We start from the raw sequence: 14,301 nt of genomic DNA, 5'->3' as shown, positions 1-14,301 counted from the left end.
CGACATTCAAATAATGGTATGACGGAATTGAAAAAGAAAATTATCGAAAGAGCATATATAAAGGGTCAAGCCGGGGCCGTGAAGCGCTTAAAAAGCATTTTCAGCTAGGAAATTGCACTCTATATTATATATCGGAATCCCTTTCGGAGTTGCGTTGCAGTATCAATATCAACAGCTTCAACAATGGCCAGCTGTCGCAGTTTGTCTATTTCCGTCCCGGGCAATGCTGCATTCTCATCCTCAAATATTTCCAACAACTTGTTCTCGCGGTCCAAAAGAAATCGCAGCCACCAAGCAAGCCCTGCGGCAACAATTTGAAGGCCGGCACTTATGCCAAACGCCGTCCGGTAATACGGTGTTTTTTAGTGGAATATGTGAAGGGTGTCTAGATCGAAGCTGAATTTCCCAACCCATTAATGATCGCAATAGCCGCGGCCCTTTTAGCAGGAGGGCGAGGGATTGAGATCGCGATCCAGGTAAACAGCGTACTGTTCATGGCAAAGACAAAAATGACAAGAAAGAATGAGAAATATTTGGGACCAAATTCATCCACTGTCATGAATATTACGAAGCCGGCGACTGTGAGGGGAATCGGGTACATAAAAAACCTTATATCATATAAATAGGTTAGTAACTGTTCTGATGATTAGGCCTCTGCTACGAGAAGGGAGGGAACTCTACCAGAATCGCTTCTCCAGCCGGTCAGACAAAGCTCCATGCATGTAGCTCCAGAACATCATGAAAACATAGGGAGGAGCCACTAGTAGTAGAGAGATAATGTGACTGTAGTCTAGGGTAGCCGTTAATGTAGGAAAAAAGTTTTGAAATCCAGCGGCACCGGTAATAGCCATGTAGGTAAAAGCCAGGATCCAGGTCTTGATATCGGTGACCGCCAACTTGAGACCCTTGAGCTGGGCCATCGCGCTTTCTTCATCGACGTCTACATCTGCTGTATCAAGAGCCATCCGACGGTTGGCCACGAGCTTTTCCTCTTCGGTTAGAAGACGCCATGTCTGAGGAAAGTCTGGCAACAAGAATAACACAAGTATGCCGAAAAACATCGTGATAGAATCCTCAATCACATACAACCATTGCCAAGCAGCTAACCCTCGCTTCCTTGATAGTCCATTGAGGATCCCGGCGGCAATCAAGTTGCCAAATGCTCCCAATATCAAGGAGCCAGAATAGAAAATCATCATTCGCAGATTCAGTTCATCCTTTTTGTACCATTTTGATAGATAGAAGAGAACGCCAGCCATGAATGGTGCTTCGACAAGACCAAGCATAAAACGGCAGGCAACTATGCCCCCAAAGTCGGTGCGCCGCGAATTCAACGTTGCAACCAGACCCCAGCTGAGAACGAAGAAACCGAGATAGAGGGAAGGGCGGCCGAAATAGTTTAACAGGAGGTTCGAGGGAACTTGAGCGAGAATGTAGCTGATATACATAACTGAAAGGCCAATTTCATACTGGTCCCTTTTAAGACCAAGGTCGGTCTCAAGACCTTGAAGCCTTGCTGAGGCATAGTTGTTTCTGTTCAACCATCCCAGTCAATGCCTACTATGCATAGGATGAGGTAAGAACGGCATTCCTACCTATCCATGTAATTCATCAAATAGACCAGGATCACCAGTGGCAGGATATGAAAATCTATCCGATGAACTAGACGCTTCTCAATAATTCGCTCATGAGTGAGTTCTTGGGGCCTGATTGATTCTTCGTGCGATGCTTGGATGTCTTTGGAGAGCCGCGACGGAGCTTGACGATCTTCTTCATTCATACTGTTTCTGGTAAGGTATCACCACCGAAAATGAGCAATGGATCCTTTTTTTTTTTTTTTTTTCTTCACTCTCGAAAGCGGGAGGGATACATTTTGAGCGCCTCTTTATGTAGTCAAACTTCTGTATAGAGAGAAGCCTTGGACGCGTATACCTCAACACCGCTGGTGCAACCGCCCCATGGGGTAATTCCCGCTCTATGGAGACTCAGAAAGCTTGTCTGATAGTTAGTATTTTCTTCAGTATATATTCGCGGAGATTCTTTGCGGAAAAACAGAATTTCCAATTGTTGCGATACGCAAATCCGCCCCTACGCCCACATTTCCGTGGCAAGAAAAATTATTGAAATTCCGCCCGCCATGGAAAATAGGATTTCCGACGGATATCTTCTGAATATAAAAGCATCCCTTAAATCCCGTCGTCCTTAACACGTTTTCCCCACCAGCTATCGTCTTTCGGTCGACTTTGGAGCAATGACGCCTGTTTTCGAAGATCTCCCATTGGACCCGCAAGGGCCACCAGGAAATGCTTGGGGCAGATTCGGAGATCAAGATGAACTGGGGACATTAAACCTGATCACACCGGATACTATTGTTCGTGCGGCAAAGGAGATCCAGACTGGCGTGCGCATATCGCTCGACTGGCTTTTAAGTATGCCATCACATCCGAGTTTCGGCAGGAAGGGCTTTCAGCAGCAGGTTGTGCATAGGAGCCCAAATTGCATCAACGACGACATCTTGACTTTCAATACGCAAGGCTCTAGTCAATGGGATGGTTTTAGGCACTACGGTATGAAAGAATTGTTTCGTTTCACCGTAGTCAAATGCTGATCGGTGGCCACAGCTCATCAAAAATCTCGTCGATTCTACAACAATGTAACCCAAGAGGAGATCGAGTCTTCTGATGTAATTGGGCTACACAGTAAGTTATTGAACAGAATGTTGCCCACTTCCATAGAATAAACGAACTGATACTCGTAATAATCAGCTGTCGTGGAGGCAGGAGGAATAACTGGTCGCGGTGTGCTTCTTGACTACGCTCAGTGGGCGAGTAGCAAGAATCTCGAGATCCAGCCTCTATCTTCGACCCCAATCACGGTTGAAAGTCTCGAGGCTATGGTTAAAGATTTCCAAATCAGCATTCACCCAGGAGATATCCTACTCATTCGCAGTGGATTTACGGCTGCGTACAATGAATTAAAAGAGCAGGAAAGAATAGACCTGGCACAGCGACCGTCGCCGGATTTTATTGGAGTGGAGGCAACTGAGAATATGCTACGATGGCTCTGGAAGCATCAATTCGGAGCAGTAGCTGGGGATGCGCCCAGCTTTGAGCGAGCACCGATTCGCGGTCCTCATGCTGATCCTCGGTACAACTTGCATGAATGGGTCCTTGCCGGCTGGGGCTGTCCTATTGGCGAGTTGTTTGACCTCGAACGGCTGTCCAAACATTGTAGGGAAACTGGGAGATACACTTTTTTCCTCTCGAGCGTGCCACTCAAGGTGCCCGGTGGAGTGGCCAGCCCTCCAAATGCAATGGCTGTATTTTAGAAGGTCGAATCATCAAACGGGATTGTAGCATAGAAACTTGCCTTCGCATGTGTAAAATGATTTAGGTGAAGCCACCGTTTATTGCCCAGTGACGACTATTGTAACTATGTATGAGGAACTTCAGCCTTAATACACATTTCACGCCTGCGGTCCAGGCCTTGAGAGCTTGTCGGCAACGAAAAAATGAAGTGGGTCTACATCATTGAGCGGCGAGGCATCAAAGCCAATATTCATGATGAAACCTAGGTCATCACCATTGACGATGTCTGCAAGCTCATACTATCCAGAAGAACCAATTAGCGTTTACTGTGAAATGACCCATGAGAAAAGGCTTACCAAATCGGGGACTGGGGCTTCGTCAATGTTGTCCACTACGCCTTGGGTATCCTCCCATTCTTCCCGCGGTTCTACCCGTGGGTAGACAGAGCCTAGTGGCGGAATTGCCTGTTCTACAGTGGCGGATGCATTAGCATCACTGGGAATGATGGCCGTTCTATCATTGGCACCCGAGGTGCTTAGCCTGGTCCTGGATGATCTGAATGCCCGCTGCGCAATAGCCCTGGCGTCCTTCACAAACCACCCAAAGGATCATGTCAATAGCTGATGGCAGAGAATGGTCTGGTCATGTTCCCAAGCCACAGGAAACTTACTTCAAGTAGCCTCTGAGAATGTTTATTCATGCTGTTGTCAAGCTTTCGATGGCCCTCTATCGCCCGTTCCAGGACGTTCTCAATGACGGCACGGTTTTCGATTTCGGGGTATAAGGTAAGATAGACAGTCAAGATTGAAATAGCGCAAAAGGTAAAGTAAGACGTTGTCTTGCCAGATAGTCAAAACCAGTTAGCCAAATAATAATTTGAGAACAGAATCAACGATCAAACCAAATGGAGACAGTATACCCAAAAGACTGCGTTGTATGTAACATCTTCTTTAATCTCTGCTGCAAACAATGCCATTTGCAACGCGGCCTGTATACATTTCTGTACCGGTGGTGCTGGGGTTAAGGCGGGCCGATCGTGAAAATTTGCTTGCAGAAACTCGTCCAACAAGTATCCTCGATAAAGCTGCATGGATGTGAAAAAGAAAGCAGCACGAATAGTGCGTTGTTGCCTATGTGGAATCAATAAGAACTGTCTCAAGATACCAGGGACCTTTTAGATACCTCTTGAATATCCAGGGGACATCATAAAAGACTTCGCTTTCCTTCCGACCTGACTGTTCTTCCGGATTGAAGAATCCCGGGGTTTCTTCTAACCAGTTGCTGAGCTGTGCTTCGATTTGGGAAACCGACTCATCCCGGGCAACCTTGTCGTGCTTCTTGGAGCCATAAAGCCTCCTAAGTACTTGTGATGTGATCTGAGCAAGTCTATATGTCGAGGCTAATGTAAGTAACATTACTCTGACATGATAAGAAGGACGTGCTGACTTTATGTGCGCAACAATTCCGGGGACGGTCTTGGCTTCATGAGGGTCTTCTATCCCCTGTGAGGATGACACCTCAGCGTCTGGGTACGATATTGTGATATCTTCGTCATTTATCATCATTGGACGCCCAAGAGCGGCAGAAAGATATCTCAAAAGCTTTGTCAGCCTATATATGATTGGAAATCATCAGGCACGCCTTACCGGTCCATAATATACAGTGACCAAAACACACCCCTGCGGGTAAACTCATCTCGGCTATTGGAGCCTGCGGCTTTGGCCTTATGGAAACCGACTATCTGACCAAGGCGGACAGCAGTCCCTACTGCTAGCCAAGCACTGTTAAAAATATTGACGGCTAGCAGAAACTGACACTGTGTGCTGTTAGAACTTGCTGACGAGGTTCTGTGGCACATTATTACACGCTTACTTTAAGACAGTGCGCTTGCATCACTAGAATTGAGGGAGGGAACATGGATGCTGTCTTCTCCAACCTTGATTGAGCGGCTTCGTATAGTCGTGAACTTCGTGAGCGTTAGCACGGTTAGAGAGAATTAACCAAGACATGAGCATTACGCTTTGGTCTTATACTCGAATATGTGGCGATTGTGCAAAGAAGGGTACCAGATGCACCTGGATTTATCAGTCAGCCCCCATGATAGCCCAGACTTAGGTTGACAATGGCTCACCCAACGGCAAGGATCAGGAAGATAACCGCCATACTGGCATCATCCTGCAGGAAACTTTCATCCTCGGAATAGAGCTTTCCGAGAAATTCTTTGCTCTGACTTCGAGGAATATAGCGATAAGTCGCACATGAGTGACTGTGAAAACAATCAATGTACTCTTCTGCCACGCGACGGTCCAGGGGAATCAGAGATGTCTTTAGCGGGTATTCGCTAAGAACCTCCTCAGCCGGTCGTGATAGATTCCGCGGTAAAGATTGACCCATAGATTTGAGGTGGCTGTATACCCGACTCAAGAAGGTGTGCGCACTCGCATCCCCTATCCAGCCAAATAAGCAAGAGAGATGAATGAGAGAAGGGTCCCGTGAACTAGAAAGAGCATACCTTTATCGTCTTCCTCTGGCTGCTGTTGCCCTTCTGTTTCCTGCGGACGCGCGCCACTGGTGCGTCCCAGCTGTTGCCTTTCTCTCGGAGACGCACTCCTTTCCTACTCAAGAACACCAATTGGAAAAGCCAAAACAGGTGACAATGGGAAGTTCGCCCAGCTGGAACACTCACATGTCTTTTTCGCTTCTGAACACGATTATATGAGCTGTGATATGCGCAGTCTATCCGTTGGAGATTTACAGATCTTAGTGTTGCCACCCACAGCCTCTAAGCGCATCTCTTATGTACACGGAACGTACCAAGTCCCATAGATACGCAACGATAGCAGGGCTACAAAGGATATTAGCATCCATAGTTTATGTAACTAACAAGATATTCGATACCTCTAAACCGTCGCATTTGCATTTCCTCCTTTTGCATTCATCACAAGCACGAGTCACATACTTTTTGGGGGTCTTCTGGGCCCGGCTGGGCAGGTTTCCGCTCCCCGGGGATTCCGTGCCACCTGTCATGTCTATAGAGAGTAGGATGGGTGATAATGTATCTTTGGGTAATCTGAACAGGGAACGGAAAAGGCGGCGACTTGGCGGTCGAGAGTTGCTCGCACCGGAAAAGGTGTTGATGCCAACATATTCGTCAGAGTTAACGCGTGGCACGTGCGCGGAAAAGCCCCCCACTACTCCGGCACCCCGCAGCCTTCTCCAGAGTCGTCACCAAATTCCGCGGAGAATTTATTCCGGTACTGGAGATACTAGTCGGCAAGTCTACAGTGATCGCCGAGGATGTCGTGCGATACCTGCTTAAGTGAGCTGCGTAGGGAAAAGTGCGGGGTCTCGGCCTGCATTTACCCCGGGCTTTATAAAAATCTACGCATATCGAAGGGTTCCCCGATTTAGACACTCTCGATTGATCATCCGAGCTGGAGCCTGTTAGTCCAACAGTGCTCGGTTTGTCCATCTTCTTTAGAATTGATTAGAGAAAGAGATCCTTCGCCATGGCCCCGTCGGTGGTTGGAACTGACCCCGTCCAACAGAAGACCGCTACGCCCGATAACAGAAGTGCAACCCCACCCCAGCTGCAAGTGCTTGGTAAGACCAAGGATGGCAGGGATCTGAAAATCAGAAGCTATCCCAAGTTTGATACGCTCGAAGAGGAGAGGTTATACCGCAAGCAACACTTGGCAGCGGCCTTCCGAGTCTTTGCAGACCGTGGCTTCGATGAGGGCGTCGCGGGGCACATTTCCGTTCGAGATCCTATTCTTACCGACCATTTTTGTGAGTCATTATTATATGGTAGAATAAATGACCTCTTGATATAACTACTAACAAATATTCTAGGGATCAATCCACTTTCGGCTCACTTCTCCCTGATCAAGGTATCCGATCTGATCCTGGTAGACGAGGATGGCCTAGTCGTGGAAGGTGACGAGCCCATTAATGCCCCAGCATTTGCGATCCACTCTGAGATTCACAAGGCTCGACCTGATGTTCATGCAGCGTGCCACGCCCATAGTGTTGCTGGCAAGGCATTTGCGGCCTTTGGTCGGGAGCTCGATATGATAACACAAGACTCACTCCGCTTCTACAAGAGCCACGGTGTATACCGTGATTTCAGGGGTGTCATTCTGGATCGAGAAGAGGGACAGCGCATAGCTAAGGCTCTGGGTCAAGGCAAAGCTGCTATTCTCCAGAATCATGGCTTATTGACCGTAGGTCAGAGTGTTGATGAGGCAGCATTCTGGTTCATGAGTCTCGACAAGACGTGTCATGCGCAGCTATTAGCGGATGCAGCCTCTGCAGCTGGTTACAAGAAAATAATCATCGATGATGATGAAGCTGCTTACGCAGCACTTCAGGTGGGCGGCCCTGAGAAGGGCTGGCTGGCATTTCAGCCGTATTATGATGAGCAGCTTGCCAAAACTAATGGCAACTTTCTTCTTTAATAAGCGTTGGGCCCCGGGTGCAACTATAGAATACGTGTGGATAATCAGGAAGATCCTTTTGTAAATAAAACTATCGTGCTTATTGCGTTCACGCTGATCGAACATTCATTTTCCGTTATCCTTGTCTATATTGAGCACTGTCCTATCCTTCCATCTTTTATCCCTACTACAGGTAGTATTGATGAACACTGTAAGGACAGTTTCTATCTACTTACCATCTAGCGAAGATTACTGCTAGAATTGTTGCGACTAAGCCATGGCTCATAAGATATACATATCACTAGGTTATCCAGGAGATGATGCTTTGATGCTTAGATCTAGGAATTCCGCAGGGGCCTATTCCGAGATAAAAACTCGTGGTGTAGTAACCTCGAGGCAAAGTATCTCACTGAACACACTTCCAGTTTAATGAGAGTGCTAGTTACAATCTAGGCAAGCTGCTATCGCTACACGTATCGGGCATTTCCCTTAGATGGGAGACTTGGTAATTTATGCACATAAATTCACCTTACCATTGCTAGATCAATTATTCTTATGCAGTAGTATTTATCCTTATTCTCTACACTGAACCATCCCCGCTGCGAGTGCTCTGTGCGTGGGCCTAAGAACTGTCCAATTTCCGGTTCAATTTCCGCTCCGCTCTGGATTCTCCGCGCAACACATTGGAGAAACTTAGAATCTGTGTCAAACTTGAGGTACCATGTTTCCGTGTCACGCCTCAAAGACCCTTATTTATTCATCTTTGCTTCAATGGCCAGGAGCCAGTGTTAAATTTGTCAAGTTAGATCTCCAATTCATTTGATTTATTCCCTATCGCGATTTTCCGGTTTATGCACGATCTCACACCATGGCCAACCCATCAATAGCAAGCAACCGCACTCGTTCCATTCTGCATGCAGCCAAGGAGGGTAAATATGCAGTTGGTGCATACAACTGGTATGCATGTCATATTTTGCAAGATAGTCCTAGAGTGAAACCCACCTAGCTGATCCTTCCGAACCTGCACAGCTACAATTGTGACGGTGTGATGGCCGTTATACGTGCTGCAGAGGCCAAAAGGTCACCAGCTATTATTCAGCTTTTCCCCTGGACCCTACATTTCCAAGGCCCCGAGTTTGTCCGTTACGTAGTCAACTCTGCCCATGCCGCCTCAGTTCCCATTGCAGTACATCTGGATCATTGTATCAAGTCCGAGGACGTGGAGTTAGCCCTAACTCTTCCTTTCGATTCTATCATGATTGATGGTTCCACAATGGAAGAGGCGGAGAATGTGGCAATCTGTGCACAATATATCAAGCGGGCACACGAGCTCGGCATTTCTATTGAAGTCGAGATGGGACGGATAGAGGGCGGGGAGGATGGGCTGCCTAACGTGGACCTGGGGACTATCTTTACAAACCCTGAGGATGCTAAACAGTTTATAGAAGAGACTGGCGCCGACTTCCTTGCTCCAAGCTTTGGCAATATTCACGGAGGCTACGGACCTGGTGGTGCCCAAAAGTCGTGGGACACATCTCTGTAAGTCGGTCTCGCCAGTATTGTGTGCTAATTTGCTCTAACCTAAACTTTCTATTTCATAGTCTCAGCAAGATTTCGAAGACTGTGGAGCAGCCACTTGTGCTGCACGGAACACACCCCGTTGAGGATGACCTCTTCCTCAAGGCGATTGACTGTGGGGTTTCGAAGATCAACGTCAACCGAACAGTGCGCGATGATTATACGAAGTTTGTCGCTGAGAATGCTGGCAAATTGGAGTTGACAGTACTCAAGGTCCAGGCTGTCGATGTTTATTCTAAGTCTGTCCAGCGGGTTATGGATCTCTTCAGATCTTCTGGCAAAGCATAACTGATTCAAACTCGACAATCCTCTTATACGGGGGAAGAATCATGAAAGCTACATAGAACATATTAAGAATATAATCTCTTCATTCGATTAAGTAGCTGTAATCTCTATTAAAGTATTGTTTCTGTCCCTTTAGTACATTTGAACTGTTAGCCGTAGAAGTGTATCTGCAAGTCCAGACACGCTTCGACCTTGACTAGGACCATATTCCTCATACACGCTATCTTGTCGCTTCCAGTGACCTTTACAAAGCTATCTACTGTGTTAGAGCTGATATATTCCTTGACCCTTTCACCCTGTCAATCTGGGTAATGGTTTACGCCCAAAATGGCCCTTGTAAAATGAAAGATGCGAACGTTGAACACATGATTCTCACCATACAGACAATCTGTGGGCTCTATATCTTAGTATGTTGTTCAATTTCCGCGGAATCATACTCTGCAGGTTGCATTTACATTTCAGGGCATATTGCGGCCATATAGTCGGTCGGCAATGTGTTGAGTTTTGTGGTGACCGAATTGTCATTTCCGCGGAATTCGAGCAGAAATTCCGACAAATCCTGAAACCCCGAGCTGGCGGAGAAGACAGGATCTTACCTGTCACATGAGTTAATTGTGGCATATGCATGCTTGTAGATCTTCCTATTATGCCAGAATTACCTTGGCCCTTGTTGTGGGGAATGCCTCTATATAATGTACACCCCAACCGTCGATACGCCGCATTCCTATTGATCACAACAATATAATCTACTCAGTCATGACGGATCACATTGGTACATTCCCCGAACTGAAGGGCAAGGTTGCCCTCGTCACTGGTATTGGCCAGATGGGTGATCCCCAAATGTGGGGAAACGGCGCCGCAACAGCACGAGTGTTGAGTCGCAACGGGGCTAAAATCTTCGGGTGTGATCTACACCTCGAGCCTGCCTTGCATACCAAAAAGCGTATTGAGGCCGAGGGTGGCATGTGTGAGGTAACGACGGCGAATGTTACATCTTCTGAAGACGTGAGGCGCATGGTCGAGGAGTGCGTTGCAAAGTTCGGTCGAATCGATATCCTGATCAACAATGTTGGCCGTTCGGAGCCAGGTGGTCCTGCCGAGATGACAGAAAACGTCTGGTAAGTATACACAGCAAGCTCCGTGGAAAGGGAAATGGTGTTTCTAATGCTCTTTGGGTTACAGGGATGCCCAGACTGATATTAATCTCAAATCTGTCTATCTTTGCTGCCACGAAGTCCTCCCGATCATGGAAAAGCAGGGCGGCGGGGCCATTGTTAATGTTGCCTCGATTGCCGGCATTCGGTATATTGGCAAGCCCCAGGTTGCATACTCCGCCACCAAGTCCGCTGTGATCCAGTTCACCAAAGCTACCGCTGTGATGTATGCCAATCGCAACATCCGCCTCAATGTAGTTGTTCCAGGCCTGATGCACACACCATTGGTCAGTTATCTTGCAGACAAGTATGCGAATGGGGATCTGGAAGGATTCATTGCGAAAAGAAATAAGGCAGTACCAATGGGTTGCATGGGTGACTCATTTGATGTTGCCAACTGTGCTGCTTTCCTACTCTCGGACTCTGCTCGTTACATCACCGGGCAGAAGATTGTTGTGGATGGCGGTATCACCTCTTCTACTGGCTAAAGACTTATAACTTCGCATTGCATAGGGGAATGAAATAAAATTAATCTCTGACAAAATATAATTTGGAACTCATGTAACTTAAACCTGCCTTGAGCCTGTAGTAAAACTAGTATCCTTAACTTGCCACGCGGGTTCTACCTTCCATACAGAACCTCTCGATATGCCATTGCGTCTACATAGGAAAGTCAGTGATTTCAGATGACCTCAGCCGTACAAGCCGTTTAATTAAACTTGTCGATCTCGGATAGATCTAAAATTAAAGAGTCCAAAGAAATTAAACAGGTCTGGTCTTTAAATAATTACATGATCATTCTCACCGCACAAGTTATAATCTCAACCCGAGGCTTGCCACCATGGCTCTACGTCACAGGCCATGCATTAAAGTGCCTCACATCAAATATTGGTAGAAAACATGGACCCCTTACTTCTCCGCAAAAGCGAAGTACGGGCCCCAAACCTCTCCCCTTGTGACTGCGGAAGATACCAACGTCAAGGTCACACCCGCATTTTGGCATAACGTTACTGCAGCAATGGAGAAGGATCATTCGGTTTCCCAGGAATACTGGAATAAAGGAACTCGTGGGTTTGGTGTGTCTACCTGTATGGGTAGTTGTGTGGACAACGGAAATTTTTGGGCTGCGCGGTGCGGATACTTCGGACTCTGATTTCCTCTTTTCGAGGAGAGATGGATCGGGGCATAACTCTATCTTTATTTAGTGCGAGATACCAGGAGCTAGAGTGGGACCATTCAGAGACAATGTCTCAATATACTAGGATCGCGCATCGGATGAGACTGACGAGGAAGAATGGAAAATGAAACTGTTGGAGAACCGATATTACTCTAGTTATTATAAGTAACCTAATAAATTTCAAGATAGTTCTAACTTGATCTTGTGGCCTCATTGAAAAAAAAAAAAAAAAAAGATTCTGCGGAGAAGTTTCGCTGTCATTGAGCCTTATAATATTGAGAGTCAAGTTCAAGTTGGCTTTGTTATCATAGTCATTGGAGCTACCTCAACCAACCCGTACCCAGAAATAGTTTCATCACGGCGTGTACCAGCCACGTTAATGTATCCTTCATATGTTGCAATTGTTCCGTCCTGAGTGCACAGCTCTTGGTCATCGCGAACACTCGATAGTTCCAGCCTGGTTCCATCAACTAGAGCCACGACCCAGTCAAGAGAATAGGTAGTTTTAGAACAGGGTGAAGTCCATTGGCGGCTTGACGGTGTGAACTCAGTGATAGCAAGTACATGATGGATGCCTGGTTCATCCCTGACTGTGGCGAACTGGAAACGCTGTCCATCAAGGGTATCCCACGCCCAGATAGACATTGTCCGCTCGCCGAGGTGTACTTGAAACCACGTCCAGTTCGATCTCGCCGGCCCACCCATCGGGGCGAACGGCCATATGAGTTGACGATCATACCAGGTCAAAGAGCTAGCAGAGTCAATAGTGAGAAGCTTCCTATTGGCAGTGAAATGGCCATCTGTGATTCCAGCTGGCATTGACCATTCCAATGTGGTCTCATCACCGAACGGAAATGTCCCAGTACCTCCATTCAAAATAACGGGAGCAGAGAGCTGAAAGGTGATGTTAAGCTCAACGTGTTCAGTGATACACCAGATACGCATCTTGTCCAGCGGATTTGTTGGATCCACAGACACAAATCCGAAGTATTTCGTAACCACGCCAGGAGCCCCATTCTGCACGTGCGCAGCCCTACTAGACACGTTCTGTAGCCAACTAACCTGCCAGTAGTATGCTGTGTCATTAATATCTAGGATAGAAGCACGCAGTAAAACTGTAGAGACATTCAGGTTTGGCAATATGACGTGGGAAACGATCAAATAATCATGGCCATCTGACGCATGAACAAAAGACGATGCCCACCACGAATTGGTTGCCGTTGGATTGACGAATTGTGAAGCTCCGAGGTCTTGAGTTAGCTGGCTCGGCTTAGTCTGGGAAAGCAGGATCGTAAGCATCGTTGAATGCTCAATATGAGAACCATTCCTTACCAGGCGTTCATATTGCAAGCCACCCAGTTCAGGTACAAAGCCGAAGATGCCTGCAATGAAAGCAGCAAGAAGAGTCAAGGCAATCTTTAAGTCCTGCATCATGAAAAGCGTGGGCGCGTAGGCCAGGGTGGATACTGATTGTGACACTGCTCGGATGCTTGAAGGATTTCTTATGCTGCGAAGGTAAACAAATGCCTTGCATTGTGCTTATGTTCGTAGATAGCTCGTGCTTCCGATCAGAGTTACAGTTACCTGCAAAACCAAGCTTCACCGCCTTACACTCTCTTCCAGGTATACCTAAATAAAACCTTTAGTATATAATGCCATCGGCGTTTTATCGCAATTACACCTTAAATGGTCACTCAGAGATAGAGAGGAGTACATGAACACTATATATAATCTACATTCTCCTCCGAGAGCTGATAGCCATTAATATCAAGCCTTAGAAACAAGGACCATTACCAGACATAAACTATTTAACTAATATAAACCCGTAAGCTTAAAAATATCTATTCATCCACAATATTCCATTTATCTATAATTGTTCCTTCTAGACTTCAACGTTTATATATCAAAATAAGCTTGTACACTTTCCCTCTATACTAAATTCAAAACCGGCGCCCGGGCTTGTGTCCTTGAACTGTTTCCTTAAGAACCGCTAAGCTCCTTTGATTTGAAGGAACAACTATATTCCCAAAATGTTTACCGTACGGTATGTACTTAGAAATATACCTTCACCATCTATAATACATGTACACGACCCTGCATATATAGCCAATCATTCTGCTGCGACAGGCAGTACAGTCACGTTGCCTGGTCTTGGTTCATTGCTATCGTGTTTGATTCGATAATACTTAGCTGTGGGTGGGTAGCGTGGATTGTCGTTATCTATTACATATTATATCTCAGACATGCCAGTTTCGTATATTCTATGGTCGAAGTAGTCCAAAGCCGTTATTAGCTATCCGCTCTGGCAATGGTGCGCTGCAAAGCTACCCAAGTTTTGTGAAATAAATAAGACTCTTTCTTTG

At 46.6% G+C, this 14,301-nt stretch overlaps 7 protein-coding genes across 7 annotated transcripts; 4 read left to right on the top strand and 3 right to left on the bottom strand.

Moving 5' to 3' along the window:
• Positions 1-119: 119 nt before the first annotated feature.
• BDV27DRAFT_167513 (major facilitator superfamily domain-containing protein) lies at positions 120-1,780 on the bottom strand (the record flags this gene model as incomplete). Its single annotated transcript, XM_032074510.1, has 5 exons — positions 120-327; positions 411-608; positions 682-1,217; positions 1,275-1,533; positions 1,596-1,780. 5 exons carry the CDS (start codon positions 1,778-1,780, stop codon positions 120-122), a joined length of 1,386 nt encoding a protein of 461 aa, XP_031933729.1.
• Positions 1,781-2,251: 471 nt separating this feature from the next.
• Positions 2,252-3,328, top strand: BDV27DRAFT_167512 (putative cyclase-domain-containing protein; the record flags this gene model as incomplete). Its single annotated transcript, XM_032074509.1, has 3 exons — positions 2,252-2,567; positions 2,622-2,699; positions 2,766-3,328. The coding sequence occupies 3 exons, from the start codon at positions 2,252-2,254 to the stop codon at positions 3,326-3,328; spliced, it is 957 nt and encodes a 318-aa protein (XP_031933728.1).
• Positions 3,329-3,547: 219 nt separating this feature from the next.
• BDV27DRAFT_35703 (transcription factor domain-containing protein) lies at positions 3,548-6,384 on the bottom strand. Its single transcript, XM_032076426.1, has 14 exons — positions 6,207-6,384; positions 6,123-6,153; positions 5,995-6,044; positions 5,821-5,923; positions 5,440-5,755; positions 5,327-5,383; positions 5,181-5,274; positions 4,955-5,124; positions 4,755-4,901; positions 4,491-4,694; positions 4,228-4,438; positions 3,979-4,146; positions 3,665-3,908; positions 3,548-3,607 (listed from the first exon to the last, which is right to left on the bottom strand). The coding sequence occupies exons 1-13, from the start codon at positions 6,333-6,335 to the stop codon at positions 3,825-3,827; spliced, it is 1,764 nt and encodes a 587-aa protein (XP_031933727.1). The 5' UTR covers positions 6,336-6,384; the 3' UTR covers positions 3,548-3,607; positions 3,665-3,824.
• Positions 6,385-6,544: 160 nt separating this feature from the next.
• On the top strand, positions 6,545-7,814 carry BDV27DRAFT_35697 (class II aldolase/adducin family protein). Its single transcript, XM_032076425.1, has 2 exons — positions 6,545-7,097; positions 7,161-7,814. Exons 1-2 carry the CDS (start codon positions 6,818-6,820, stop codon positions 7,763-7,765), a joined length of 885 nt encoding a protein of 294 aa, XP_031933726.1. The 5' UTR covers positions 6,545-6,817; the 3' UTR covers positions 7,766-7,814.
• A 798-nt stretch (positions 7,815-8,612) lies between these two features.
• BDV27DRAFT_151902 (class II fructose-bisphosphate aldolase) lies at positions 8,613-9,610 on the top strand (the record flags this gene model as incomplete). The annotated part of the gene is made up of 3 exons (XM_032071447.1): positions 8,613-8,701; positions 8,774-9,283; positions 9,346-9,610. 3 exons carry the CDS (start codon positions 8,613-8,615, stop codon positions 9,608-9,610), a joined length of 864 nt encoding a protein of 287 aa, XP_031933725.1.
• A 753-nt stretch (positions 9,611-10,363) lies between these two features.
• BDV27DRAFT_151901 (SDR family NAD(P)-dependent oxidoreductase) lies at positions 10,364-11,249 on the top strand (the record flags this gene model as incomplete). Its single annotated transcript, XM_032071446.1, has 2 exons — positions 10,364-10,725; positions 10,790-11,249. 2 exons carry the CDS (start codon positions 10,364-10,366, stop codon positions 11,247-11,249), a joined length of 822 nt encoding a protein of 273 aa, XP_031933724.1.
• A 977-nt stretch (positions 11,250-12,226) lies between these two features.
• BDV27DRAFT_167511 (uncharacterized protein) lies at positions 12,227-13,369 on the bottom strand (the record flags this gene model as incomplete). Its single annotated transcript, XM_032074508.1, has 1 exon — positions 12,227-13,369. One exon carries the CDS (start codon positions 13,367-13,369, stop codon positions 12,227-12,229), a length of 1,143 nt encoding a protein of 380 aa, XP_031933723.1.
• Between the last annotated feature and the right edge of the window lie 932 nt (positions 13,370-14,301).

The sequence above is a fragment of the Aspergillus caelatus genome (assembly GCF_009193585.1).
Source record: "Aspergillus caelatus strain CBS 763.97 unplaced genomic scaffold BDV27scaffold_2, whole genome shotgun sequence".
NCBI classification, from domain to species: Eukaryota; Fungi; Ascomycota; class Eurotiomycetes; order Eurotiales; family Aspergillaceae; genus Aspergillus; species Aspergillus caelatus.
Note: the sequence above shows the minus strand (reverse complement) of the source record. Positions and strands in the feature narration are given on the sequence as shown.

Excerpts from the sequence above, each read along its gene's own strand:
- BDV27DRAFT_35697 (XM_032076425.1), top strand. The coding sequence starts at position 6,818 with ATGGCCCCGTCGGTGGTTGGAACTGACCCCGTCCAACAGAAGACCGCT. Across the intron at positions 7,098-7,160 it reads TATTCTTACCGACCATTTTT|GGATCAATCCACTTTCGGCT; the intron begins GTGAGTCATTAT and ends CAAATATTCTAG.
- BDV27DRAFT_35703 (XM_032076426.1), bottom strand. The coding sequence starts at position 6,335 with ATGACAGGTGGCACGGAATCCCCGGGGAGCGGAAACCTGCCCAGCCGG. Across the intron at positions 6,045-6,122 it reads TTGCGTATCTATGGGACTTG|ACTGCGCATATCACAGCTCA; the intron begins GTACGTTCCGTG and ends TCCAACGGATAG. Across the intron at positions 4,439-4,490 it reads GTCCCCTGGATATTCAAGAG|GCAACAACGCACTATTCGTG; the intron begins GTATCTAAAAGG and ends GATTCCACATAG.